The 26,921-nt window shown below is 48.0% G+C and overlaps 1 protein-coding gene across 2 annotated transcripts in view; it reads left to right on the top strand.

Moving 5' to 3' along the window:
- Nucleotides 1-1,292: 1,292 nt before the first annotated feature.
- Nucleotides 1,293-26,921, top strand: part of SLC6A5 (solute carrier family 6 member 5) — a 58,351-nt gene continuing 32,722 nt past the window's right edge. Inside the window, exons 1-7 of one of the 2 annotated variants that reach the window (XM_023191543.2) lie at nt 1,293-1,568; nt 2,928-3,464; nt 6,063-6,201; nt 8,781-8,912; nt 9,253-9,426; nt 16,714-16,855; nt 19,772-19,904. In XM_023191543.2, the coding sequence (XP_023047311.1) occupies nt 1,566-1,568; nt 2,928-3,464; nt 6,063-6,201; nt 8,781-8,912; nt 9,253-9,426; nt 16,714-16,855; nt 19,772-19,904 (1,260 nt within the window). In that variant the 5' untranslated portion in view covers nt 1,293-1,565. The remainder of the gene's footprint in view (nt 1,569-2,927; nt 3,465-6,062; nt 6,202-8,780; nt 8,913-9,252; nt 9,427-16,713; nt 16,856-19,771; nt 19,905-26,921) is intronic. The other variant, XM_023191544.2, reaches the window with a different exon arrangement.

Raw genomic sequence — 26,921 nt, 5'->3', positions numbered from 1 at the left:
CTCAAGGCGTCTCAAAAGAAAGATCTCCTCCTCCTGCCCCCACCAAAGGCAATGCAGACCGTGTGTCCCCAGCCAGTTGCCCTTTAGAGGGGCTAGGCGGGAGAGCCAACCAGCAGAGGCATCCAAACACTCTCGGGCTCTCCAGAGGGGCAGGAGGGGGCCCCTCAGTGCCCCCGGCGCCCGCTGCAATCTGCCACAACAGCCTACGCCTGCGGCCGCCGCCGCCGCGGCAGTGTCCTCCCGCCGCGCGGGGACGGCCCAGCCGCTTGCGACGGCGCGCACCCTGAGGCAGTGGGCTGGGCTGTTGGCAGTAGGGAAAGGAAAACGTGCTGTCTGTGGCTCCTCATCCCCGAGGCCAGGGGTTCCCCAAGCTAGACCGGCAAGTAAGGAGAGGAGGGAAGCATTTTGCTGATAACCCCCTTCTAGTCTCCACACTACACCTTCTTTGTAAAGGCGTTTTCTCTTCTCCTGATTATAGCTATTGCATTGTACCAAAAAGAAAGTCCATCTTTTTATCGCCATCCCCAATCCCATCCCCGCCACAGTACTGTTGAACTTCCACTTCCTGGTACGGCTGCCCCCCGGCCCCCCTCCATTGGTGGGCATCTCGATTTGGACGGTCTCTAAGGTCCCGCGCTGCCAAATCAGGCCTGGCTCTGGTAGGATTTTATTGAAAGGACTACAAAGAAAGAATGGGTTTCCCTTGACTTTGAAAGTGACCTAAGAACTAGATCTGTGTTGGAAAATCTTCATTTTCATTTCTTTAAAACGTCTTCAGAAGAACTTAAAAATGCAATGAGAACGGTCAGTTATACTCAGAATTTTCTCCTGATTGTGTTAACAGAAATAGGAACGGAAATACTAGATCCCAATTTTTAAGCAAAACACCCAGGATTCGTCCAAGACTGACTGTCCGGAAGGGTAGGGATGTGAGAATCTAAAGTCCACATACATGCTAGGTAGGTACACCTTGATAAATGCAGGACCCATGTCTGCTTCAGCCATCGCAGAGCTGTGGGGCTATGCGCAGACCCTCAGTCTCTTTCGGAGTAATATTTTCGGCATCCCTGAAGATTGGGGGAGAGAGCAATGGAATATAGTGAAAGGGAAAGAGAAGACAGTGGTTTAGCTCCCTCCCCCCACCTCTACATCCCGATCCACTCTGTTGGCGACTGCGCCTTGTCTTGGGTGCAGTGGGACGTGTCCCTCCCATGTTTCCCTTAATTAGGAGGAGGCAAACTTCTGTCTTCCCCTCCTGCCGGTTTCGGTTTAGTAATCAGACCCACATGAGTCACGCCAAACACGCAGCCCCCTCCCGCTGGAGCGACAACTGGCCAGCATACTCTAGGCTGTTGTCCCTTTAAAACTTGAATCCAAGGGGGTAATGATTTATCAAACTTGTATTATCAAGAAAATGTCAAACCAAGGGCACCTTGCTTTGCACTGACGCAAACCCGGCCTTTCCCAAGGAGATATAGAAAGCGCCTCTCCTGCTGGAGCCAAACCCAGTCTTGTCAATAGCGGGTTTCACTCTCCACCAGTTCAATCTGTTGCCTGTGTCAGACATGGTGAGTGTTTGCTTTTGTTCTTTCAGGAGGAAAAGGGGCTGAGGGGATAGGAAAAGCAGATTCGTTTTGGCTATTTCTTTTGGAGATGTCTGTGCATTGGGTAGGGGGAAAGGGGGCGACGAGGAGAACAATTCTCGCAGCCCTAGGTGTTTGTACTTGTGAGCGTCACCTGAGGTCTCAAAGAGGTTTCCTAGGCTGTAGAGCTGAGATGTTGGCTGTGGCTCCTAAAGACCCGATACCGGGCACTGTCCTCGGTGCTGAAAAGCCAGATGCCGGTACAGAGGCGAGTTGCTCTGGGTCTTAGAGGCTATTGAGACAAATGCTGGCTGAAGCCGAGGTATTCAGATTTGTGCAAATTGAGGAGTTCTATTTTGCGTGCTTGTGAAAGGGGGTTAGACGAGAAGAGTGCAGTGGAGGTGAAGATAATAGGATTATTACAGTGTAATAATAATTATTGGTGCTAATGTTTAGGAAGCCCTGAAAGATAACACGAGGGGAGAAAGTGGCTAGGAAAATCACCGCTGGCAGTTCTTTTCATTTGAAAGTGAACTGGGAAAAAGAGAATAAAAATTAGTCATGAGTTTTGGTACTCAAGCCAGCGTAGGGTTGTGAAGGATATCAGACGCCTGTGAATAGTTACACAAAAACAAACAAACAAAAGAACAAAAAAACTTTGCATATTCTTTTACATGTCTGGGAATCTGGAAGTGAATACAAGTTGTGTAAGATAACAAACCTAATTACTACTCTGTGTCTTACATTTATTATCGTTGTAGGATTTTTTGTGGTTATTTTGATCGTGATTCTTAACCTTTCTTTGCTACCTGGCGGGAGGAGGCGGGTTGTGGAGCGCTGGGACTCCACCAGTGTGGCCTCAAGCGCTCGCAGGTGCCAGGGCATCAGCTTTGTGGCCACAGCTTGTCTATGGGGGAAAAAGGCAATGTGCATTGTTGAATGACAAAGGAAATGGGGCGGAAAATTAAAGAATCTTTCTACAATGGTGATGGGGATGCGAGCACCCACAGCTGTGATGTGAAATCCAAAGAGGGAGGGGAGCTCATGACTCTAGGGCTATTTTCACTCCCCCTTTACCCTTACAAAATTACATTTCTGCCTCTTTTCTTAGTTCATCCTCCACTAGGGAGGAAATATTAGCTTCTTTGTCATCTGGTTATTGATGAAGCGGGCAAATTGAGAAATACTGATTGCAGTCTTTCTTAACAGAAAAAATTCAGATTCCAATTTGCTTCCCCGGATATTGTATCTGGATCTGAGTTGTGAACGTCTCCATATGTAGATACAGGTATTTTAAAAGCTGTTGTGACTTTGTTTTGCACGAACTTGACATTGTGTTTGCAGGATTGCAGTGCTCCCGAGGAAATGAATAAACAGCCAGCCAACAGCCCGGAGGCGGCGGCGGCGCAGGGCCACCCGGATGGCCCATGCGTTCCCAGGACGAGCCCGGAGCAGGAGCTTCCCGCGGCTGCCGCCCCGCCGCCGCCACACGTGCCCAGGTCCACTTCCACCGGCGCCCAGACTTTCCAGTCAGCGGACGCGCGAGCCTGCGAGGCTGAGCGGCCAGGAGTGGGGTCTTGCAAACTCAGTAGCCCGCGGGCGCAGGCGGCCTCGGCAGCTCTGCGGGACTTGAGAGAGGCACAAGGCGCTCAGGCCGTCCCCCCTCCTGGGAGCTCCGCGCGCGGCAACGCGCTGCACTGTAAGATCCCTGCTCTGCGAGGCCCGGAGGGGGATGAGAACGTGAGTGTGGGCAAGGGCACCCTGGAGCGGAACAATACCCCTGCCGTGGGCTGGGTGAACATGAGCCAGAGCACCGTGGTGCTGGGCACGGATGGAATCACGTCCGTGCTCCCGGGCAGCGTGGCCACCGTTGCCACCCAGGTAAGCGGTTGCATTCGGTCCGCACAGTGTCCTGCTCTCCAGCTGCGCGAGAGAGGCCAGCCGGGCCGTGGCGGGTGCACGTGTGCTGATGGGGAAACCGGTTGGCAGTGCCAGGTGATGGATGCGGGAGGCGGCTTTGGGGCTTCGGAAGCTCGCACTGCGCTGGGGTCGGCAGTTCAGGGCGCGAGGGCTGCAGTGACCCTGCCAGAGGGGCCACGACCTGCCCCTTCCCAGCCTTGGCTGTTGTGGGAATCCAGGTCCGGATTCACGAAGCAGTTGAGGCAGATAGATCCCACCCTTTTATGCAGACAGACTCCCTCTCCTGCCAATGACTGTCTTTTCTTTTCAAAAATAATTTCTTAATTAAACAAAAAGAGGGAGAAAATTCAGAACAAAGCCAGGTGGTGGTGGCTGGGGGTGGAGGGGTAGGAGGATAACAATTTAAGTTTTGTAGCCTTTACACTACCAGTAACGCTTATTACATGAGAACTCATTTGATGCGAGGTGGATTTACCTGAGGCTACTGAAGCTTAAGCTTTGGGGCCTGTCCTTTGCCTGGGTCCTTCCAAAACCTGGTGTCTACTTTTGCCGAAATTTTCTATTTTTTTCCCTAAAGTAACCTCCCTCAATTGTATAAGCTTCAGGCTCCACTAATCTGAATCCCCTCTTGCATTTGATCCTTTACCACTTAATTAGAGGTGTGAAAAACCCACAGAGCAAATCCCAATCCTTGGGTTATGAATAAAGGCAACTTTCGCTGGTGGCCCGCTATCTCATATAGGCTTTTGTTCTCTTCCATTTCCCTCTGTCTCTCTCCTTCCTTCTCTGATCTCTTCTTTCTTCTGTCCTTTTTCATCCACTTCAGCTCTTCCCTTCTCACTGCCTGCCTTTCTGCTATCTCCTCTCCTTTCCTGGCCTCAGGGACTAGGCATATATCCAGCAGTGGGGCCTGGACCAAAATTTATGCCTGTGTGAGGTTTAGGATTTATACAGCCCTTCTATCTTTAGTTACTCTAGTGTTTGCACACACACACACACACACTCACACTTATCCACAGGCCCACATAGCAGGAGCTTGTGGTGTCAGAACTAGAAATAAACATAGAATTTCCCACTTGCCTTTCCTTTTGGAGTCCACATCTGGAGGGTTTTTCTATGTGTATTATCTGCCTCTGACAGCATGTATCCCACAGTGTGACCCCAGGTGGAACAGAATATTTGTTTCACTTGTCTTGCTTAACCTCCGCACTGCGGCAGAAGGAGCTGGAACTCCCACCCTTTGCAGCTCTGGAAGGATTGAAGGGTGGGATTAGGAGTGGAGGTGGTCTGTGTGTGGGAGGATGAGAGGGAGGATGTTAAAAATGTTTGGTTTCTGAAAGTACTTGTTTTCAGCCCTGCCCATCTTTCTGATTGTGCCTTTCTGACACTCACCCTGGCTCTTTCTCCCTCCCCAAGACTTCTCCTGACAGCTGCTGCTGTGTCCTCCACAGCCTGTAGAAAAGTATGAGACCTAGCAAGTTACTACAATAGGAGGTGAAGGGTGACTGAGGAGGTGGAAACTGTGCAGTGGCCTGAGTCCCTGGAAAGCTTTGTGCAGTGTCTAGGTGTCCTGAACATTTTCAGAGTTTATTTGGGGTGGTCTTCCCCCATTTTTCCTGAGTAGTAGCGAGGCATTCCATGACCAGGCACTGCCCCAAGAAAGCATCTTAGTGTGAGCTTGAAGAAATGAGCATCAAAGATTCATAGACTGCTGGAGCTGACAAGGGCTTCAGGGGACAGTTATTTTAAGCCTCTTTTACAGATGAGACATGGAGGTTCAGAGAGAGCAAGTGGCTTGCCTGGGTTTGTCCAGCTGGTTAGTAGTAAAATTTAGACCAGAACTCAAGGTTGTAGATGGCTTGTGTCTTCCCATATCAACCTTTTTTGTTTGTTTGTTTTCCCTCTTGTTTCACCTTCAAATCTCCCTCCTGCCCATCTCCCTTGCATTAGCCTTGAAGGATGCCTTCTTAAATTAGTTGACCAGGCAGGTTCTGGTTTGGTCAAGAAAGTAAGGCAGGGGCTCCGGCTGGCTTCGGCATTGCAGCTCTCTTTCTGGTCTTGTCACACACTCTAAAGGAAGAAAGGGCTGAGGAGGGGGTGTGGTGAAGGCTTTTTTGTGGGAGAGGATTAATTAGGAACCTGCTTGCTGGGAACTCCAGGCATGATGCTTGCCAAATAAATTCTTGGTGAGGGTTTGGGGATGGAGGGACCTGCTTGCAATCACCTTACAGGTTCAAGGTTTGGGGAGAGCTGCTTGCTGGTGTGCCCTGACTGTATGATCTGGGAAAGAGGGGGTTTTGGGTCTGTTTAAGACGGATCTTCAGATCAGAATTGGGGACCTGCTTGCTGATTGACTCTCAGTGCAGGGTTGAGGGGTGAGGTCCCTGCTTGTAGATGCATCCTTTCTTTAGATTTGGGGTCCTGCTTGCCGATGCATCCTCAGTTGAAAAGTGGGAGCCTGCTTGCTGGGAAGGACCCCTAGCCGGGGGGAGGGGTGGAAGGGGCCTGCTTGTGGACCTACTCGGGGCTCTTATCGACAATGTGCTTTTCCGCCCCCAGGAGGACGAGCAAGGGGATGAGAATAAGGCCCGAGGGAACTGGTCCAGCAAACTGGACTTCATCCTGTCCATGGTGGGGTACGCAGTGGGGCTGGGCAATGTCTGGAGGTTTCCCTACCTGGCCTTCCAGAACGGGGGAGGTATGGCTTTTCCGCTCTTTCCGCCTGCTGCGGGGCGGGGCGGGCACCTGAGGGTTGGGTGGGACAGGAGCCCTCAGGCAGGGTCGCAGGGCGGGGAGGCTCACAGCAGCCTCCGCAGGCTCCAGCCTTACACCTCTCAGGCGTAAGCGCATAACCAGAGGGCGGGGGCGACCATAATCATTCGGCATTAGATCCCGGAGTCTCTTATCTAGAGAGGGGCGCAGGGGAGGAGTGAGGCCCCACAAACCCCCACTGACCCAGTTTTGGGGCCTGGGTCCTGAGCCACGTAAGCACGGGTGCTAGCGGTCAAGCGTTCAGAGAGCGGCGGCACTTCGGGCATCCAATAAGGTTACAGCCAGCAGCTGTACAGTCCTGGAGCCCTGATTCAGGGTTATATCCTGCCTCCCCAGGGGACTCCTTAGGCGAACCAGGAGGTGAGGGGGAAGGGCTGGGGGATGTGCTGTCAAAAACCTCTCAGAAGTGCCCGCCACCTCTGCCTTCTTGTTCTGCTTCTTGAAGCAGAACATATTTTGATTTTAGTAAAATCGTACAGCGAAAACAGGTTTCTTTCATCTGCCCTAAATGGCAGGAAGGTGCTGGTTTTGAAGGAAAGCCGTTTCAGAGATGGGGAGGACACTAGTTAGGCTTGCATCGGCTCCTGGGCCACTGTGCCCCCTTGTACCTCTTCTGTACCCACCGACGAGGGACCTGGCACATTCACGGTCCCTCTGGCCCTCCCGACGTTTAGGTGCCGCGGGGCCGGTCTCTCTCTAGCAATAGGAATTTGAACCTGGAGCCCCCTCCCACATCTTCTCAACTGGACGGAAGGGACAAACAATGCATTCCTTCAGCCCCATAGGTCAGGCAGTTTGAGGGTTTTTGTTCTTTTGTTTTGCCTCTTGGGTCCGCTTCAGGCGGAATTTGGTGCAGCGGAACGGACAGGTGCTGCATCACCGGACGGCTAAAGCGCAAAACATAGGCCACTACCCTCCCCTCCTCTCCAGTTCCATATTAGGACACTCTGACAAGTACTTATGAGAACCGCAGATCATTTGCCATCTGGGGTGCCCTGAAAACAGACCAGGTACCGGCCACACGAATAGGGGCACCCAGATAGATTCCCGTTTGGTTTTCCACAGGGCGCCCTCAGGCCAGGATGCTACAACAAGGCTTCCAGTGAATAGAAGGGAAGTGGGTACTCAGGGTAGAGGATGCGGAGGGAGTTCCAGCAAAAGGAGGTTAGCCCGCCAAGTGCCCGCGCTCTGCTCGCCCAGGATCTGCGAAGAGCAGCGGAGCAGATCTCAGCGCTCCCGAGGAGCCAGGCGCTGCGATGGGAGGCAGCCTGTTCCGCACTGCGGCTCGGGGCCCCGCAGCCCTCAGCGTGGGGTGGAGGGCTCGCCGCTCCTTTTCAGGAGCAGAGGTGGACTGCACAATCCCCGTCTTGAGAGGATAAAGCAGGACCCGGGTTTTACTCCCCAGCAGCCCGTGGCTGCTCCTGGGCCTTCCTGGCTTGGAAAGCCCCGGGCAGGAAAGGCCCTGCCATCAAACAGGAAGTGCGGAGGGGCGGGAGCATGAAGAGTAGACTAGAGAAAGATCAGTTTTCCCTCCGCTAAGGCCATTGTTCTGCTCTCGCGCATCTCCAGTACCCTGGCCCTTGACTCTGGCCCATGCAGCAGCACGGCCAAAACCTTTTCAAAAATCATGACCATTCCCCAAGTCCCTCCCAAACAACCTCAAAGAGTGTTGAAGGGAAAGAACCCTAGAGATGTCTCAGCGACTCTGTGGAGGTCTGCCAGATACTATTGCCCTAGACCGGGCATTTTGAGGAATAAAGAGATGAAGCGCAAACAACATTAGGGGCTCACAGGCTGAATAAGACACTTACATAAAAATTAACAAGTGATTGGTGCCTGGAGCAAGGTACTGTGGGAGGACACAGATGGGAGACTTCTTGGAAGAGGAAGCATTTGAGTTGACCTTGAAGGATGGAAGGAACTTCTCATATGGAGAAGGGCGTTGAGAAGTGTGTGATGGGGATGGGGATGGGTTTAGGAAGAAGGATGGGTATCCCCCAATGGCTTTCTGGCAGAGCCTGCCCAACCCTGGTTGGCAGAAGGTGTTCAGGTAACTTACTGTAGAGGAGGGCTCCTGGAGTTTAGCTTAGAAGCTTTTAGGTCCTGGGAGGGCTGAGGCTCCGATTTCACCAATCTGAATCCAGTAGTGAGTCAAAGGCATGGACTGGTTGAGCTCTGCAGGGGCTTAATTTTGGGAAATTGAAGTGCTATAATAAAAAAAGAAAAGAATAAAACCCCATCAGCACATATCCCTAGCCATTTGCCAGTGGAGAATTGAAATAAGGAGTGTATTTGCATGGGTACCCTTATACTTTTTGGAGGACGGCTCTTAAATATCTGTGGGTGACTGTTGCTGAGACAGGACATCAAAGGGCTTCTTCAGGAATGGAGCTAAATTGTCCTTTAGTTCTTTGAGAGGGAGCCTAGCCCCCAACCCGGAAGGTGAAGGAGGGCAGCAGCCTGCTTTTGCCTCCCAGGGCTCTCACTCCCCACTCTCTTTCCAAGGTGCTTTCCTCATCCCTTACCTGATGATGCTGGCTCTGGCTGGATTACCCATCTTCTTCTTGGAGGTGTCGCTGGGCCAGTTTGCCAGCCAGGGGCCAGTGTCTGTGTGGAAGGCCATCCCAGCTCTACAAGGTGAGTCTAGTCTGCCTCCCAGCCTCCTCAGGCCCTTTCTGACTCTGTCCCCTCTGGCACCATGCAGCCCCAGGGAGGGAGACCTGCCTTTGTGGTTAATAGAACTAACTCTTTCCATCCTTTATTTCGTCCTTCTGAATAATGGCCCAAGATCACCTCTGGCATTGTTGAGTTCCCAACAGAATGCCTTCATATCCCTGGTAGACATACAGTCCACTCTGCTATTAGTGCATCCATTCTGTACAAGAGAGCCCAGACCTAGGTCCCTACCCTATGCCCAACTCTAAGAATTCCATAGCATTTAAGAAGGAATGAATCCCTGGAATTTTTGCTTCTGCAGGCTGTGGCATCGCGATGCTGATCATCTCTGTCCTAATAGCCATATACTACAATGTGATTATTTGCTATACACTTTTCTACCTGTTTGCCTCCTTTGTGTCTGTACTACCCTGGGGCTCCTGCAACAACCCTTGGAATACGCCAGAATGCAAAGATAAAACCAAACTTTTATTAGGTAAGTTTGGAAATATCTGCTTTAGGTGTGTGTATTCTGAACTATCCATTTATTCAACAAAATAATTGAACAGATATTATGCATGCTAGGACCTATACTATGTTCTGGGAGCAGAGAGATTACATCGAACTATCAAATATACTTAATTCTAACATTTAAGGAGTTCCTGGCCCAGAGGAGGGCGTAATCAAATTTTTGTTTGCTCACGAATAGCGGGAATCTTTGTTAAAAATGCAGGTTCACAGGCCCACAAGATAGTCTGATTTATAAGTTTGATTGGATTCAGAAAATTTGCATTTTAACAAGTCCTTGTGGAATCTTATTTTGTTTTATAGTGTTTCTTAGATTAGCAGCATTACCTGGATGGTGGTTAGAAGCCCCCCTCTAGCCTTTCTGAATAATACTTGCATTTTAAGTAGGTTCCCAAGTGACTTATCTGCATGGTACAATTGGAAAAGTGATGGTCTAATTCCTAGAGTCCAGGAGAGCGATCCTGGGGCCAGACTTCACAAGATACTGCTCAGGGTGAATATGAGAGTGAACCCTTAGACCACTCTGACAAAAATGTAGTGTCTAGAAGAGGGCAAGCTACTGGGGAGTCAGGGAGTGTTCCTGGAAGATGTTTCAGATGTGAAATAGATCGGGACTTGAGGCCTTGGGGAAAAGTGTCAGCTTCTTGGGTCAAGGGCAAGAGAGTGAATATGAGGAGAAGTAGGGCAGCTATGTCAGGAAGTCTTTCTGGTCTATGGCTCTGTCACTGACTATGTATGTTTGGGTCAAGTAACTTCTCTCTAGATCTGTTTGTTTTCCTTCTCTGAAAAATAGAAATAAAAATGTTCTTCCACTACCTACCTTATGGGGATTGCTGTAAGGAGAAAAGAAATGAGGGGTGTGATACAGTTGCAGAAGTATACAACTCTACAAATGAAAGGTGCTAGTAGTAGTCACTTTGGAAGCTCTGGTCATTTTAAAGGGGACCTAGAAACAAGTAGTTTCTTCTTTCCCCGGTAGATCTGTTAATTCTCCTCAGCTAGGTCTGTGCCAAGACCAGCTTTCTGTGATCTCTGTATGATTGGCTCTTAGTGTTGCCCTCCAAAACCAGCTTTTTCCATGATGGAAAGCACATTATTTAACCCTTCAAGTATATTAAGGGCAAAAAGATGAATTCTTCCCTCTAGCAGACCCAGAGAGATGCCATTCTTTTCTGCATTTTCTGCTATGAACATGTGTTTATTTTATAGTCTCTCTCTCTGTGGTGTGTGTGTGTGTGTGTGTATTTAAAGCAGTCTGAGCATGTTGACTGGATCAGGCACATGGATGGAGGCCCAAGAGGCACAGAAGCCCCTGCCCCTGGCTTCCAGTCTGGCTCACCATCACCTGGGAGACATGAAAGGCAGAGCAAAGACATGACAGAGCTCAGCTCCTACTCAACTGGTACAAAACCATTAAAACTATCCTAGCTCTGAGCACAAGGAGACAATGCACATTTTTCACTCTGATTGTTTCCTGCGAGTATATGACCAGGCTGAGCAGATCCTATCTCATTCTTACTCAGTGTTTTAATTTTTTTTTTTTGGTGGAAGGAAAAACAAGGTGTCAATCCGCACTCTTTCTTTGTGCAGCCCCTCCGTCTGTGATTCTCTGTGTTATCAGCACATGAGTGTGTTCTGTTCCTAGGGCCAGGCTATCCCTTCCTTGCAGGGGTCTCGGTCGTTTGGAATTCTGGGGTGACGTAGAAAAGGTGATAGTGGCCAGATTTGCAGAGCCCCACGCTCTGCTGGACAAATCAGGAGTCTAGACAACGGATATTCCCAGGCTGTTTCGCAAATGGTCATACTGAGCAAGGCTTCCTTAAGAGATGGACAAACTCTTTCCCCCAGCATTTCCCACCAGTTGCCTTCCAGTTTCACCTTCTCTCTTGCAACCCCACAACTACCCACACCCTGTGACTGCTGGGCAAAAGGACTCATCCCAGGAGAAAGGGACTGAATGGCTAGCTATTGTGACCTTCATGTGCAGCGCGGAGCTGCCCCATGACCCTCTCAGTGCTGCAAGAGACACATTCCATGGAGATACCAGGCAACCATACCCACTTCCGCCCCAAAGGAAAGCCCTGGATCTGTGGGTGGGGAGAGGCAGCGTTGGTCACATCTTTCTCTGATGCAGGTTGTAAGAGAGGCTGCCATCTTTAGGGTGACTCAACTCTCCAAGTATCTGTAATGGAGAATGACTAATCTGTGCCCTGTCAAGTGAGACCAGCGGCTTTATGTGAAAATAGGAGCTAGCTGGGTCACGTAAAATAGGAACAACATAAATACCATTTCTATTTCCGGAATGGCTTCATTTTCATTAGAACTTTAATTAAATGATTCCTTTTCTCCCTGGTCTTTCATGTGCTTTCATTTATTAATAATTGCCCGAGTAAAGAGAATCCCATTCTACAGCTTCCAATTTAGCACGATCATTATCTCTGTTCTTTGTTCGGGGTTGCTGGGCCGCAGAGCTCTCTGATGAAATGGCCCCATCATTCCTTCGGTGGACCCGAAGGCGCCGGGCGCTGGGAAGTATGCTCCTGCCGCCCAGTGGTGGGAGGGGATATTGCAGGAGGCTTGAGGCTGCGGAGCGAGCGAGTAGGGATCCTGGGAGCCCTGCTGCATTGCTGCAGGAACGGTGACCTTGTGCTGCGGCGGCGGCAGTGATCTGCCTGCGGCGGCGGCAGTGATCTGCAGACATCCAGAGACGCTCTCTAGGGAGGCTGCCTGCGTGCTTCACAATTGCAACTTGGGAAGCAAGAGATTTGATGTTTGCCCTCGTGTTAGTGATCGCTCCAGTCTTGGGTGGATGTAATTGTTTGGCAGCAGGGCGAGAAATAACTTACGTGCTTATTTACAGAACCGAGATATGGAGGGTTCTTTAATTGTCTTCATTCATGTCATCGCTGGGGGAAACAAAAGCTTTCCTGGTAAACATTTGATAATGATTAGGTGGGAATCTTCCTGAAACTGTTATTCGATTAGACTAAAGAAGATACTTTGAACAGGAAGATATTTTTAGCCCCTGAAGTGGAGATTCCCAATAAGGGGAGATTTTGCAGAGGACATCTGGCAATGTTCAGAGACATTCTTGGTTGTTGCAGCTGGATGGGCTCCTGGCATTTAGTAGGTGGAGGCCAGGGATTCTGCTAAATATCCTGCAATGCACAGGACGGTCCCAGAGCCAATAATTATTAAAGTTGTCCTTACAGGGTTAACAAGAATTCCAGACAGAAGTATTGTTATAATTAGCATTAATCAGGCTGTGCTTTGACTCACTTCCTTGAAACCAAAAGTTGAGTAACACTACATACATTTGCATCCCCGTTGTTCCTGTAGATAAGATTTCTGATGTTAGAATCATAAGGCTTTTGTTTAAGAATTGCTTAAGCAGATCCTGAATTCCAGCAAAATAGCTGATGCCAACCAGTTTAAAGACTCCTACCAGCTTTAAGCAGTGGTTCATGCCTGTAATCCCAGCACTTTGGGAAGCCAAGGTGGATGTATCACTTGAGGCCAGGAGTTCGAGACCAGTCTGGGCAACATGGCAAAACCCTGTCTCTACTAAAAACACAAGAATTAGCTGGGAGTGTTGGCGCACACCCATAATCCCAGCTACTGTGGAGGCTGAGACATGAGAATCGCTTGATCCTTGGAGGTAGACGTTGCCGTGAGCAGACATCATGCCACTGTACTCCAGCCTGGGTGACAACTGTCTCAAAAACCAAAAAACAAACAAATGAAAAAAGGTTCCCACAGAGGAACTGAATCAGTGTGAGAATACATTTCTTCATCTCTCTGTTCCATGACTTCACCAAGCACTCTTCAACCTACTCCAAAACCCTAGCCCCAAACTCTTTGGGGAGATGGATTTGAGGTTTCCTCTTATCTCCTTGTTCAGTGGCTCTTATGATTAAACCTCTTTCTCTGCTGCAACCCAGGAAACTCTATTTGCTTCCTGCGAGTATATGATCAGGCTGAGAGATCCTATCTCATTTTTAGCCAGTGCTTTATTTGTTTATTTATTTTGGTGAAAAAAAAAAAAAAACAAAAAAACAATGTGTCTATCCCCAGTCTTTTTTTGTGCAGCCCCTCCAACTGTCATTCTCTGTGTTACCAGCACATGACTGTGTTCTGTTCCTGGGACCAGGCTATCCCTTGCAGGGTATTGGTCCTTTGGAATTCTGGGGTGACTTAGAAAAGGTCCTCTTCTCTTAATTAAACCTCTTTCTCTGCTGCAATGCAGTGTCTTGGTGGTGTATTGACTCACTGTGCCCATCGGGCAATGGACCTGTTGCGGTTACTTTATCTGACCCCAAATGCCATTAGCCCAGCTATTGAGAAACCTTGGTCTAAAGAACTACTGAAAAGGAAGGGATTCTTATTATTGTTTCCATTTTTCACCCCACATTCTAAGAAACTCTGCAGTGTGTATGGGAAGCGGTAGGCAATTTATGGCAGGCAATTGGCCTTGTGGGAGATGATGTTGAAGACTAGAGATACTCTCTCCAGAAAAAGCTATGACAATGATGATTGAGTTATGGCTAAAATTTATTGAGTGCCAGCTGTGTGCCAGGCATCATGGGAAGATTTGTCATTTGTGATCTCTCTTCATTTAGTCCTTACTGCAACCCTGAACAACAATGACCAGAAAATGGAGGCTTGGATAAATGGAACTCATTCAAGTTCTCGGTAGTAGTGGAACGCCTGAACTCACATTCTTGCCCACTTTGCTCTTTCACAGACAGCATAAATTGGGAATCAAGCCTGCTTCTTAAAATTATTTATTTATTTTAGAGAAAGGGTCTCATTCTGTTGCCCAGGCTGGAGTGCAGTGGTGCGATCACAGCTCACGGCAACCTTGAACTCCTGGGCTTAAGCAATCCTTCTCCCTCAGCTTCCTGGGTAGTTAGGACTGTAGATGTGCAGTACTGCACCTGGCTAATTTTTAAAAGGTTTTGTACAGATAGAGGTCTCGTTATGTTGCCTAGGCTGGTCTTGAAGTCTTGGGCTCAAGCCATCCTCCTGCCTTGGCTTCCCAAAGTGCTGGGATTATAGGTGTGAGCCACCCTGCCTGGCCACTTTTTGTGATTGTTGCTCACGGTATTTAAAGACCATTTTAACACATTCAATTTTTTTTTTTTTTTTTTTTTTTGAGACGGAGTCTTGCTCTGTCGCCCAGGCTGGAGTGCAGTGGCAGGACCTCAGCTCACTGCAAGCTCCGCCTCCCGGGTTTACGCCATTCTCCTGCCTCAGCCTCCCGAGTAGCTGGGACTACAGGCGCCCACCACCTCGCCCGGCTAGTTTTTTGTATTTTTTTTTAGTAGAGACGGGGTTTCACCGGGTTAGCCAGGATGGTCTCGATCTCCTGACCTCGTGATCCGCCCGTCTCGGCCTCCCAAAGTGCTGGGATTACAGGCTTAAGCCACCGTGCCCGGCCCACATTCAGTATTTTTAAATGGAGAGATTTCATGTAAGTTTATAGATTTTCTGCATCTTTTGCCGCAACATCTGGAAAAGCTTGGCACTGGTTGGCTGGAGTGCTCTCTGGTTGGCCACAGTCTCCACCTCTCTCTATTATTTTCCAATTTTATGCCTTCCTTATTTGAGTCATCATCCTGCCTTCTGTAGGTGTTTGAATTTATAATCCCTGCCCCCTATTCACATTGGAGTGCCTAAGTCATTGACTCCAAAGAGAAAGCTTGTTTACATCCTGGCTTGATGTATGACCTTGGCCAGCCACTGCATCCCTCTGTGCCCCAGTTTTCCTTATCTGTAACATAGAGATAATAACAGTACCTTCTCATAGGGGGTGGTGTGAGGCTTAAATTAGTCAATGCATGTAAAGTACTTAAAACAGTGCTGTAAACGTGGTAACTGCCATATGAGTGTCAGTTGTTGTTATTGTTACTATGTGCTCCTTCCCAAAATAATGTCCTTTGGGATTAGTCCTGGTGGATTCTTTATTTAAGGTATTTGTCAGTTTATCTGTATTTTAAAATCTGTTAGAGAGACATTGTAAAATGGTCAGAAAGACTTCAGATTCTTCCTATTTAAAATGACAATAATAAGATATACCTCCTGGATTTTATGAGGATTTCATGAGATAATCATTAAAGTGTTCAACACGGAGCCTGACATACCAAGACTCACATGGTTAATTTCCTTTCTCCATCCCTGCCTAGATCAGGCCTTCTCAACCTTGGTACTACTGATGTTTTGGACTAAATAATTCTTTTTTTTTTTTTTTAAGAGACAGGTTCTTGCTTCATCACCCAGGCTGGGAATGCAGTGGTATGATCATGTCTCACTGCAGTGCTGCATTTCTGGGCTCAAGCAATCCTCCTGCCTCAGCTTCCCAAGTATTTAGGACTATGGGTGTGTGCCATTACACCTGACTAAAGGACTGAATAATTTTTTGTTGTGGGGGGCTGTCCTGTGCACTGTAGAATATTTAGTATTAGCATCCCTGGCCTCTACTTATTAGATACCAGTAAGCACCAGGTCCCCAAGGTGTGACAACTAAAAATGTCTCCAGACTTGCCAAATGTTTCCTGGGGAGAAAACTCATCCCTAGTTGAGCACCACACTGTTAGGTCCTGTCACAGGCTCCCCGGTAGATGGTGTGGTTGCTGCCTCTGCCTACCCACGTGAGAGTAGAAAGTACACAGCACGTGTATCCTAGAGTACTTACTGAATGTGGTGCCCAGCGGTGGGTCCAAGGTGAACTTCTTAGAAAGCCTTCTGTAGCAGTACACTTCAATAGGTCTGTTTATTTTCCAATTAAATTCATTTCAGCAATTTATTTTCTGCAGAGTCATAAGGATCTGGGTTCAAATCCTGATTCTCTTCGTCATAAGCTGTGTGGCTTCAGTAGAGTTACCTACCTCTTTAAGCCTGTTTCCTTATTTTGAAAATGGAAGATTATAGTACCTCCTGCATAGGCTTTTGCGAAGATTAAATGAGATAATGCATGCAAAATGCTTGCCCACCACATAGAGAGTGCTCTGTATATAAATGCCTTTGTCATCAATACGAGGTGCAGTTGTGGGGACTGGGGGCTCTGATGGAGAAAACATAATTCTTTGGTTCTTTTATTAATATATCTGGCTTTGCCCAGTTAATACTTTCCTGAAGTTACTCTCCAATATTTGGCAAATGTTTTTGGCATTTGTTTTTAAACTGCTGCAGAGAGACGCATCTCTGTTTTCTGTACAGATTTCACTGTGTTTCTATTCTGTCCTCTCCTAAACAGATTCCTGTGTTATCAGTGACCATCCCAAAATACAGATCAAGAACTCGACTTTCTGCATGACTGCCTATCCCAACTTGACAATGGTTAATTTCACCAGCCAGGCCAATAAGACATTTGTCAGTGGAAGTGAAGAGTATTTCAAGTAAGATGACTTTCTTTTTCTTTTTTTACCTTCTAAGAGAAACCCAATGAATTAATAAATATTCAATTTGCAGACCAGAGGTGTGGGTGGCCCAAGGGATGAGATCAGAGAGGAAGGTTTTTTCCCTGGTTTGGCTTCCAAGAGCAGATTGTTGTGTCTAGTGAGCCTGGAAAGCAGAGCTGGATGAATGATGGCAGTAGGAGCAGAATCAGTGTGGCTGTAATTCATGATGTTGATGAAAAGCCCATTTCAAAACCTTGATCCTGTGTGATCTAAGTGGACTGTCAGTTAACTAGATTGGTTTTTCTTCCATCTGCACTTGGCTTCAGGGAAGAGAGGCAAAAAGAAAACAAGTCATGTTCAAAGTTTTAGTTTAAATAAGAACAAATTCATTTGTTTCCTTTTTTCAGAGCTTTGCCTTAGTTTTGTACTTTTCAATATCAGTTTTGCTAGACATTGGAGATTGAGGTTCAGGGATATTTGAAGATCCTTAGCTACCACTGGAAGATTTAGTGAGGTTCATGGAATTATTTTTTTATTTTCTTTCTTTTTTTTTTTTTTGAGATGAAGTCTCGCTCTGTAACCCAGGCTGGAGTGCAGTGGCACAATCTCGGCTTACTGCAACCTCCACCTCTGGGTTCAAGTGATCCTCGTGCCTCAGCCTCTTGAGTAGCTGGGACTACAGGCACGTGCCACCATGCCTGGCTAATTTTTTGTATTTTTAGTAGAAACGGGGTTTCACCGTGTTAGCCAGGATGGCCTCGATCTCCTGACCTTGTGATCTGCCCACCTTGGCCTCCCAAAGTGCTGTGATCACAGGCGTGAGCCACTGCACCCAGCCATGAAATTATATCTTAGGGGAGATAAATGTAGACAGAGTTCATCATAGGGTACGTAAAAAGTGTTCTCTTGCTAAACTTTAATTCAGAGGTTGTAAATTCAAATGCACTCAGGCATGGCAGGATTAGAAATGAGTAAAGTGAAAATAAGTGAGATGATAGGGAGGGGTGGGGACTGTGGCAAACCAAAGAGGCTGCCTGTCACAGGTAAGGGAGGCCACTGGTGCTCAGCTCCTCTGATCACTGCCTTGTGAAATTGTGGGGCAGTGCTGCCAGAGCTTCTATTTTACAATAAAAGATGGAAATAAAATCTGGATTTTTATGTGATCTCTCCTATTTTAAATGGCAGCAAAATAATTCAAATAGAATATGGGGATCAAATAAAATGCATTAATCAATGAGCTTCCAGTTTGTGGCTTTCACTTAGATGATAAGTGGTTGCTGATACCTCGACTCTTCTCCCAGTTGTCATTAATTCCTATTCCTGTTTTATTTCCCCTGTAGACTCAGAGTGTACATGGTTGTTCCTTGCAGAACAAAAGGGAAAGTTACCTAATTGATTAAATGTTCCCTTTGACCATAATTACCATGGTATTAGGGGTGGGCCTTTAATTATCCCTGAGCACTGAGCAACTGCGTCTGACCTGGTAGTATGATGAAATCTGAAAGACTGCCAAAAGCAGGTTTGCAAATCATTTGCCAGTACACCTAATCCATGCAGTCCGGTGTACTAGAAAGTGATTTACAAGCCCGCTTTTGGTGGCCTTTACTAATCCTTTGGGGCCAGTCTTTATTTCTAAGAAGAAATGTCATGAGGAGTTTCTTGGGACTTGTTTGAGGTCCTACAATTGAAGCGTGGAGCAGTTGAGACAGCTAAGTCGTGGAATTGTTGACTATGTGGTTTACCTATTTTGGGGATGGGACATGGGGAAGGTCCTTTTCCTCACTTGGCAAATATGGTCCTCAGGGTTTTGCCTTGGAACCAAGTTTAGTTCCAGCCTTGGTCTGCCCTAGTCAACTCTGAGTCCAGGTTCTGCCAGGGTTTGGGCCTGAAAGAGGCTCTGTCTGCACAGAGTTGGCCATCACTGTTATGAAAAACATGGCTGTGTGTTGCCAAAGAGCCTCTCAAGCTAGCCAGCTGGACCAGGAGTGGGGCTGCTGCCTACGTTTCCCTCGGCAGGTCAGAACGTTCCGGGCCATCATTCCCACAGTCCTGTGAGCCTGGATGCTGGCTTGCCTGTTCTTTAGGTCACAGAAAAATGTCAACCTACAAACACAGCATTTCACAGAGGATGTATGTCTAGATGGTTGTGGAGTAGAAGGAATTGTCTGAATCTGTTATCAGGCACTGTCCCTGAAGCTGCCTCCTGTCCTCAGAGGTGAGGCTGCCCTGCTAGCCATTTGGCCAGGCAGGCCATGATGTCTTCATTTTCTATACAAGTTGCCAGCAGCAGCTACAGCTGACCAGTGGCCTCTTCTGTCGGCAGCTGCTCATCTGTCTTAGAATGTTTTGCTTGAGCAAGGTCTAGGCAGCCCTGCTTTTATAATTAAGCCAACCTCAGCCTCAGAATGCCCAACACAACTTGAACTACAATCCAGGGCCACATTTTTAGTCATTTAGCATATGCAGTTTCCACTATGTACTAATTTTTAAAATTTAAAACCATACAAATACTATCAGAATAAATTCTCATAAAGGAGTAGAGCAATACAGAAAACACAAAAATCATCCTTGACGGTTCAGAGTTTCTGTTGCACTCCTCCTGGGGATGTGCTAGTGAGAATGGAACTGACAGCCTTGTCCTGAAGCCTGCCCAGGGCCATAAGTGGCCTCCCAGCACACAATCAAGAGCAGGGTAAATCCAGCTGGAGTCTCTGCAGACAGCTGTGGGCAAGAGCCCAGACCAGCAAATTCCCCACAGCCTGATGTGATTGAGTCTGCGATGGTGGGGCGGGTGGAGGATGCTGGGGGTTTGTGCAAGGCTCCTGGCTCTACTGGAGGCTTAAAGCCTGCTGCCTGTCACCTCCGTCTCTCCTCCTTTCTATCACTTCCCCCATCCCTCCCTCCAATTCTCAGGTACTTTGTGCTGAAGATTTCTGCAGGGATTGAATATCCTGGCGAGATCAGGTGGCCACTAGCTTTCTGCCTCTTCCTGGCTTGGGTCATTGTGTATGCATCTTTGGCTAAAGGAATCAAGACTTCAGGAAAAGTAAGCACTTGGATTTGTCTAAGTAAGAGAAAGCTGTGGGATGCCCAGGGGTGGTTGCTTTAGGGAGAGGCAGAGCACTGGGAAGAGAGTCAGGAGCTGTGGATGCTGATTCTGACTCTGCCCTGGAGCAGCTGAGGGGCTGTGGGCAAGTGACTTCACTTTCATCTGCAAAATGGGGATAATAACACCTTTCTTGCAGGGCTGTTTTAAGGGTTAAATGAGACACATACATACAGAGCTCCCAAGGGATGGTGGGGGTACTCTGATTAGGATTTCCTTCCTTTCCTCTCAGGGGCGGCCACTCATTCAGCAGAAGGAATCTCCCTGATACCATTCAGTCACTTCCCCTAAACTCTAGAATTTGTGCTGCTGGCCTTTTGCCTCTTGGTCTGGCTGCCAAGTTAGTTATTGCTTCTGCCAAGAAGCTGGCTGAAGATCAAGACTGTGTAGTAGATTTCCTCTCCTCACTCCTGGCCACCACGTTCGTGGCCTTCCTTGCCTTTCTTTCAACCCTAAGCTTGACACTCTTCTACCCCACGTGCCCCTAGCACTAAAGGAAGATGGTCCTGCCCGTGGAATTTTGGCTGAGCAATTACTTGGTAAGGGTCACTTAGTGATCGCTTGGCTGGGCCCTTTGGAGATGACGAAACTCCCACCCAAGCTCAGTTCCAAGCCACAGAAAGAGAGGAGCCCATGGAACCTCAGGCCACAGTGGGCATTGTTGTAGGGTTCATGGTAACATTTCTTCATCTTGCAGCCTTAGAAAAACCTACTGAAGGCTGGGCACAGTGGCTGTAATCCTAGCACTTTGGGAGGCTGAGGCAGGTAGATCATCTGAGGTCTGAAGTTCGAGACCACCCTGGCTAACATGGTGAAACCCTGGCTCTATGAAAAATACAAAAATTAGCCGAGCATGATGGGGGGCACCTGTAATCCCAGCTACTCGGGAGGCTGACACAGGAGAATCACTTGAACCCAGGAGGCAGAGACTGCGGTGAGCCAAGATGGCGTCACTGCACTTCAGTCTGGGCAACAGAGTGAGATCCTGTCCCACCAGACACACACACACACACACACACACACACACACACAAGAAAGAAAAGAAAAGAAAAACCTACTGAAGAGTTAACCAGTTATTCCAATACCATGTAATAATATTTAATTACCCCAGGAGGTATTTGCATGTTTTAGGATGAAACAAAAATGTTTTTAAGCCCCAAGAAATGAGGATGTAATGGGGGATTCTGAGACCATAGGTTATGGCGTTGAGATTTGGTCTGTTATCCAGGCCAAGGATTTCTGCGATTGTGTTACAATCAACCAACTTCTGAAGGATCGGGTCTCATCGGGAGGGTAATCAGTGCCATCTTTCACCCCCAGGCATGCTTCGCACCCCACATTAGACACCCAATCCTGGCACCTATTAGCCACATAGACCAAACTGTCTTCTCCCTGGGGACATGGACATTTTTTGCTTACAGCTCTTATTAGTGCTTGCTTTTCATGTCATCTAATTCCACAGTGACTTGAGTGGTAGATTCTGGCAGGTTTGTCAGGGTTACCTGAGGCAGGTGGTACGCCTAAAATCACAGAGTGTGGGGAGAATCAGGCCAGCTAGAGAGAACCAGCCCAGGAGTGAGGAGACCTGGGCCCTTGTCCTTGGGGACTGCTCATGGTGTTTGCTGTGTAGGGGTATCTCTACTTGGGTGGTGAAACGTGGCTGAGCTTCTGATTTTGCTCTTAGCTTTAATTTCTTTTTCTTTTTCTTTTTTTTTTGGCCAATAAATGAAAAGCACATTTTCCTAGCTGTTTTAGAAGTTCTCAGTTTCCTCATTTCTAAGGTGAGGGCAATTGGACTGGGTGATGTCTAAGGCCCTCTAGTTCTAAGATTATTCTGTCGGACACTTGCTGGGTGACTTGGAGGTTTGGGGGCACTTTTACTCTGTGACCTCAGTTTCCCCTTCTGTAAAATGAGAACTGGGATTCAGTGACCCCTGAGGAACCTGCTGGCTTTGAGTGAGTACCATGATACTGGATTGATTTTTTTTCTAAGGTTATAGGGAGATGGGAGATGTTAACTTGACCCTTATGACAATACCCAGCCTGGCCTGAGGTTTCCCGGACCCCTCACCTTCTGTAGCTTGGAGCTGAACTTGGGTGGGATTTCCATAAACTCCAAAGGGCCCAGCCAAGCAATTGCTCATGAGACTAGCCAAGTATCTGCTCAATCAAAATCCCATGGGCAAGACTGTCACTTATGTAGGTGGCCAGATAGGTGTCTAGGAGTATAGGCTGGAAGGTGAGACTGCAGGAGGAGAGGTGATAGGTGAGGAGGGTGAGAACAGCACCTTTTAATGATGTGAGGAAGAATGGCCTGTGGCTCCAGAGTCGGACCAATCTTAGTTCAAATCCTGGCTCTATCACTTTCTAGTTGTGTGACTCCGGACAAGCTATTTAACCTTCGAAACCCATTTCCTTCTCTGTAAATTGGGGATAATAGTGCGTAATACTTAGGATTGCTATAACGATTAGGTGAGATATGCATGTTACTACCTGGTGTATGGTCAGTTATTAATTAACATTATCTCCTTTCGTGTTTATTACTCTGAATGGCTGCTGTATCGACTGGGTATTGTGCCACTTTGACATCTCCAGAGCAGAGGCTTTTTTGGGGAGATGGGAAGAGAAAGAGAGTTCTGTTGAACCCTGTATGCCAGGCACTGTGCTGGCTGCTTCACTTGCATTAGAAACACATTGATTCCCACTTCGTAGAGAGAGACTGAGGCTTGTCAAGGTAGAGTAAATTGCCTGAAGTCACAGAGTTTTTAAGTGGCAGTAGGGGGATTTGAATCCAGGTCTATCTGGCTTTGAAGCCAAGACATTTTTTATTTTATTTTTTATTGAGATGAAGTCTCGCTTTGTCACCCAGGCTGGAGTGCAGTGGCGCCATCTTGGCTCACTGCAACCTCCGCCTCCTGGGTTCAAGCGATTGTCCTGCCTCAGACTCACGAGTAGCTGGGACTACAGGTGCCCACGACCACACCCGGCTAATTTTTTTGTATTTTTAGTAGAGACAGGATTGCACCATATTGGCCAGGCTGGTCTTGACCTCCTGATCTCAGGTGATCCCCCTGCCTTAGCCTCCCAAGGTGCTGGGATTACAGGCGTGAGCCATCGCGCCCAGCCGGCCTAGACTTTTTCTAATACAAGACATTCTCTCCCAAGAAGGGGTTATTAAGAATAGATAGTAAATGAGGAATTCTGGAGCCATCATTTTCATATAGTGGGGAAAAAATCCCCCCACAGTGAATCAGAATCTGCATTTCTACCCAGTCTCTGCTGTGTTGCTGTGTGACTTTGGGCAGGTCACAGAATATATTACAGCTTCATTGTCTTCATTTGCAAAATCAAGAGTTAAAATATTCTCTAGGATTTTTTAAAATCTTATTTTCTTTTAATCTTATTAGTCTGTGTTCTTTTGGAATGGCATGGCAGCCAGTTCTTTCCACTGATTTAGAATTTAATTCTTGGTGATAAATTTCATAGGCTTTCTGGAATAGGAAGTTTTGAGCAGGTATGTTTTTCTTTTAGATCTGCCAACTTATCTCTCTGTTTCATTGAGAAAAGTTTCCAACCAGAGATCAATGATCAATTTCTATTTTAAATAAAGAATACCACCAGAAATAATGAATCACAATTTACTATCCTGCCCTGGGCTGTGCAGACATTAATCATAGAGTATTATTTGGGAGCCAAGGTGGATGCACAGCTGAAGCTGCTTTATGATGAACTCCTTTGTGATTGAAATCCCAGGAATACTGTTATTTTTATGCAAAAGAGATGTCATCCTCCTGCAGCCAGATAAGCTCAGTTCCTCTTGTTTAGGGCCTTAGGAGACAGGACTAGCAGTTTGCTTCCTCTGAGACAGGTCTTCCTATTTCACTGTTGGAGACTTTTCCAGCAGCTAGAATTTCAGAGGCACGGGTGACCAGCACGCAGCCTGAAGGTCAAATGCAGCCCACCTGCCCTCAGGGGCGCCTCTGCCTGAGAGTTGTGGCAGCGAAGCAAAGCTAACCTAATTAGCTTGTACGGGCTGGTGGGCTTTTACCACCTGTTCAGGGGTCCCATGGTGAGAAGCATGCCTGGAGGTGTCAGGCCAACAGGCTCAGATGGGCGAGTCAGTGTCACTCCTGTCAAGTATAATTCATTACTGTTCAAGTTTAATTCCTCTGACAATACAGTGTGGAAACAGGTGCCTTCTAAATCTCCCCTGACACAGAGGAACTAGCTGTGCAGAAAGCCTCCATGCACACCTGACTCACATTTGAGGCATTCCCAGGATTTGTAAACCAAACCGTTGGCCCTCTCAGTTCACCATAATCACCATCTAAAAACTGAATGCATCACCTGGGTGAGGTGAGCAAGTGCCTAGAGTGCAAAATTGAGAGGCACTCACTCTCAGGTTCCCGAAGTGCAGGGCCAGCAGCTGACAGTGAATTCCTCCGTAAATTTTGCACCCTAGGTGCCTCCTGTCTCACTTGCCTCCCCCTAGTCCTGGCCCTGCCATCCACATTTCTGATCGTGTGGCCCATAGAATGGCGTTCATGGAAAGAGTGGCTTTGGAGTAGGGAAGCTTTGGGCTTTAATCCTGTCTGAGGACTTTGAATGAGATATTTAATCCCTTGTGAGATGCTTAACCTGAACCTCAGTTAACTTCTCTGCAAAATGGGGAAAATATACCTGGCCACAGAGGGAACTCAGGAATGATGGTGTCTAAATAGCCTCCAACAGTGAAATGGGAACAGTTGTATCTTAAACTCATGCCAGCCTTGGAGATTTCCTCCTTAAGCCACCGCCATCTAGGTCATGTCCTCTCCTTCACCACTTCCTTCCATCCTCACTTCCCACCAGCCCCAGGTGGTCAGGGGATGGAAAGGATACTCTTTAGTTGTCTTGCATCCCATCCCTGTGCTGTTTTGGGGGCAGGAAAGTCAGGCTGGTCAGGGCCTGCCCTTGTAGCATCTCCTCTTCCCAGCCCCACCTGACAGCTGTGAGGCCAGCCCTGAGATGTCAGATGCCCTTGGATTTCCTAACATCCACGTGTGGAAGGGCTTCACTTCTCCTTAGACTTCAAGGGGAGGGAAGGAGAGAAGCAGGTTTGGTAGAAATAGAGAGGAGCTGGCTGCTGCCCCTCCCTTCCATCCCTAGCACTACAAGTTCTTTGAGACAAGGAGGGAGGAGAGACTGCTGTTCTGTGGGGCAGGGAAAAGGTATCCCCGGTGTCGCAGTAGAGAGAAAAGGAGGGCAGCCCGCCCCTGGCAGCTCTGAACCTGCAGCCGGGGAGAAGGAGTTTGGCCTTGAGTAATTGGGTTTAGAGACAGAAGTAACTTCCCCATTTCAGTTCATGGCAACTCCACCCTTTCAGTTGCTGAGGCCAAAACACTTGGGAGTCACTTTGACTCTTCTCTTTCTCTCATACTCCCCATTAAGTCTGGTGGCTCCTCTTGAAAATGTATCTGGCAACTGTTTCTCACCAGCTCCATTGGCAACACCCTGGCTGGAGCTATCCCCATTCTTTGTCCCTTGCCTGCTGGCTGCTGCGGCTTCCTTACTGTTATCCCTGCCGTATTCTTGCTACATAGCCACTGGGCGATTCTGTGGAAAGGTTAGATCCCGTTACCCCTGTGCCTGAGTCCCTGCCATAGCCCCGTTGCCCACAGAGTTAAGAGCTCTGCCTGGCCCCACCTAGTCTGCCCCTCCCTACTCCCACTTTGCCAATCTCTCCCACCTGTGCCCCATCTCTTGCCACACTGGCCTCTTTGCTGTTCCTAGGAGTCAGGCACACTCCCTTCTTAGGGCCATGATTCCAACTGTTCCCTTCATCTAAAATGTTCTCCCAGATATCCAGTTGGCTCACCCTGACTTTCTTCCTTGACCAACTTCTCCCTGAAGCCTTCCCAACTATCCTCCCCACACCCCACCCCACTTACCCAGCTCTAATTTTTCATTTTTTCAATCCACATACCACCTTCTAATATACCACAAATAATACTTACCACGATTATTGTTGGTTGATGATCTCCCCAGCTAGAACGGAAGCTATTCAGGGCAGAAATCTTTGCTTTGTTTACTGATAGGTCCTGAACATTTAACTGTCCCTGGCACATATGAGTTGCTCTAAATATATATGTAAGTATGTATGTTCATTTGAACAAGTGGAGTGACCCCAAGAGTTATAGAGTTATATATATATATATATATATATTTTTTTTTTTTTTTTTTGAGACAGTCTCACTCTGTCACTCAGGCTGGAGTGTAGTGGTGTGATACTGGCTCACTGCAGCCTCTGCCTCCTGAGTTCAAGTGATTTGCCTGCTTCAGCCTCCTGAGTAGCTGGGACTACAGGTGCGTACCACGAGGCCCAGCTAATGTTTGTATTTTTGTATTTTTATAGAGATGGGGTTTCATTCTGTTGGCCAGGCTGGTCTCTATCTCCTGACCTCAAGTGAGCCACCTGCCTCGGCCTCCCAAACTACTGGATTACCACGCCCGGCCTCCAAGAGTTATTTCTTCATCTCAGCTCTAAACTTCCCCAACTCATCTCCCCCTGTGAATCCTTGAATCTGTCCTCATCTCCTGAAATCCCACTTACTACCATGCTGGAGCCCCTACCAGGTACTCAAGTCTGTGCAGGCAGCGTGTGGCAGGGGCCCTGTGTCCCTCTCATGGGGCAGGTATTCCAGTTGCCCTCAGAGGGAGGACTGCAGGTGTGAATGGAGGTGGCCCTGAACCAACAGCCATCACCCCATGAATCAGAGAGCCCAGAGTGGGCCTGGATGGAAGCTTAACCTCAGCCTCTCAAGTGTCTTTTTTTTTTTTTTTTTTTTTTTTTTGAGATGGAGTCTCGCTCTGCCACCCAGGCTGGAGTGCAGTGGCACGATCTCGGCTCACTGCAAGCTCCACCTCCCAGGTTCATGCCATTCTCCTGCCTCAGCCTCCCGAGTAGCTGGGACTGTA

The sequence above is a fragment of the Piliocolobus tephrosceles genome, chromosome 13 (assembly GCF_002776525.5).
Source record: "Piliocolobus tephrosceles isolate RC106 chromosome 13, ASM277652v3, whole genome shotgun sequence".
In the NCBI taxonomy this organism is placed as follows: Eukaryota; Metazoa; Chordata; class Mammalia; order Primates; family Cercopithecidae; genus Piliocolobus; species Piliocolobus tephrosceles.
This window is presented reverse-complemented; position numbering and strand designations above follow the sequence as displayed.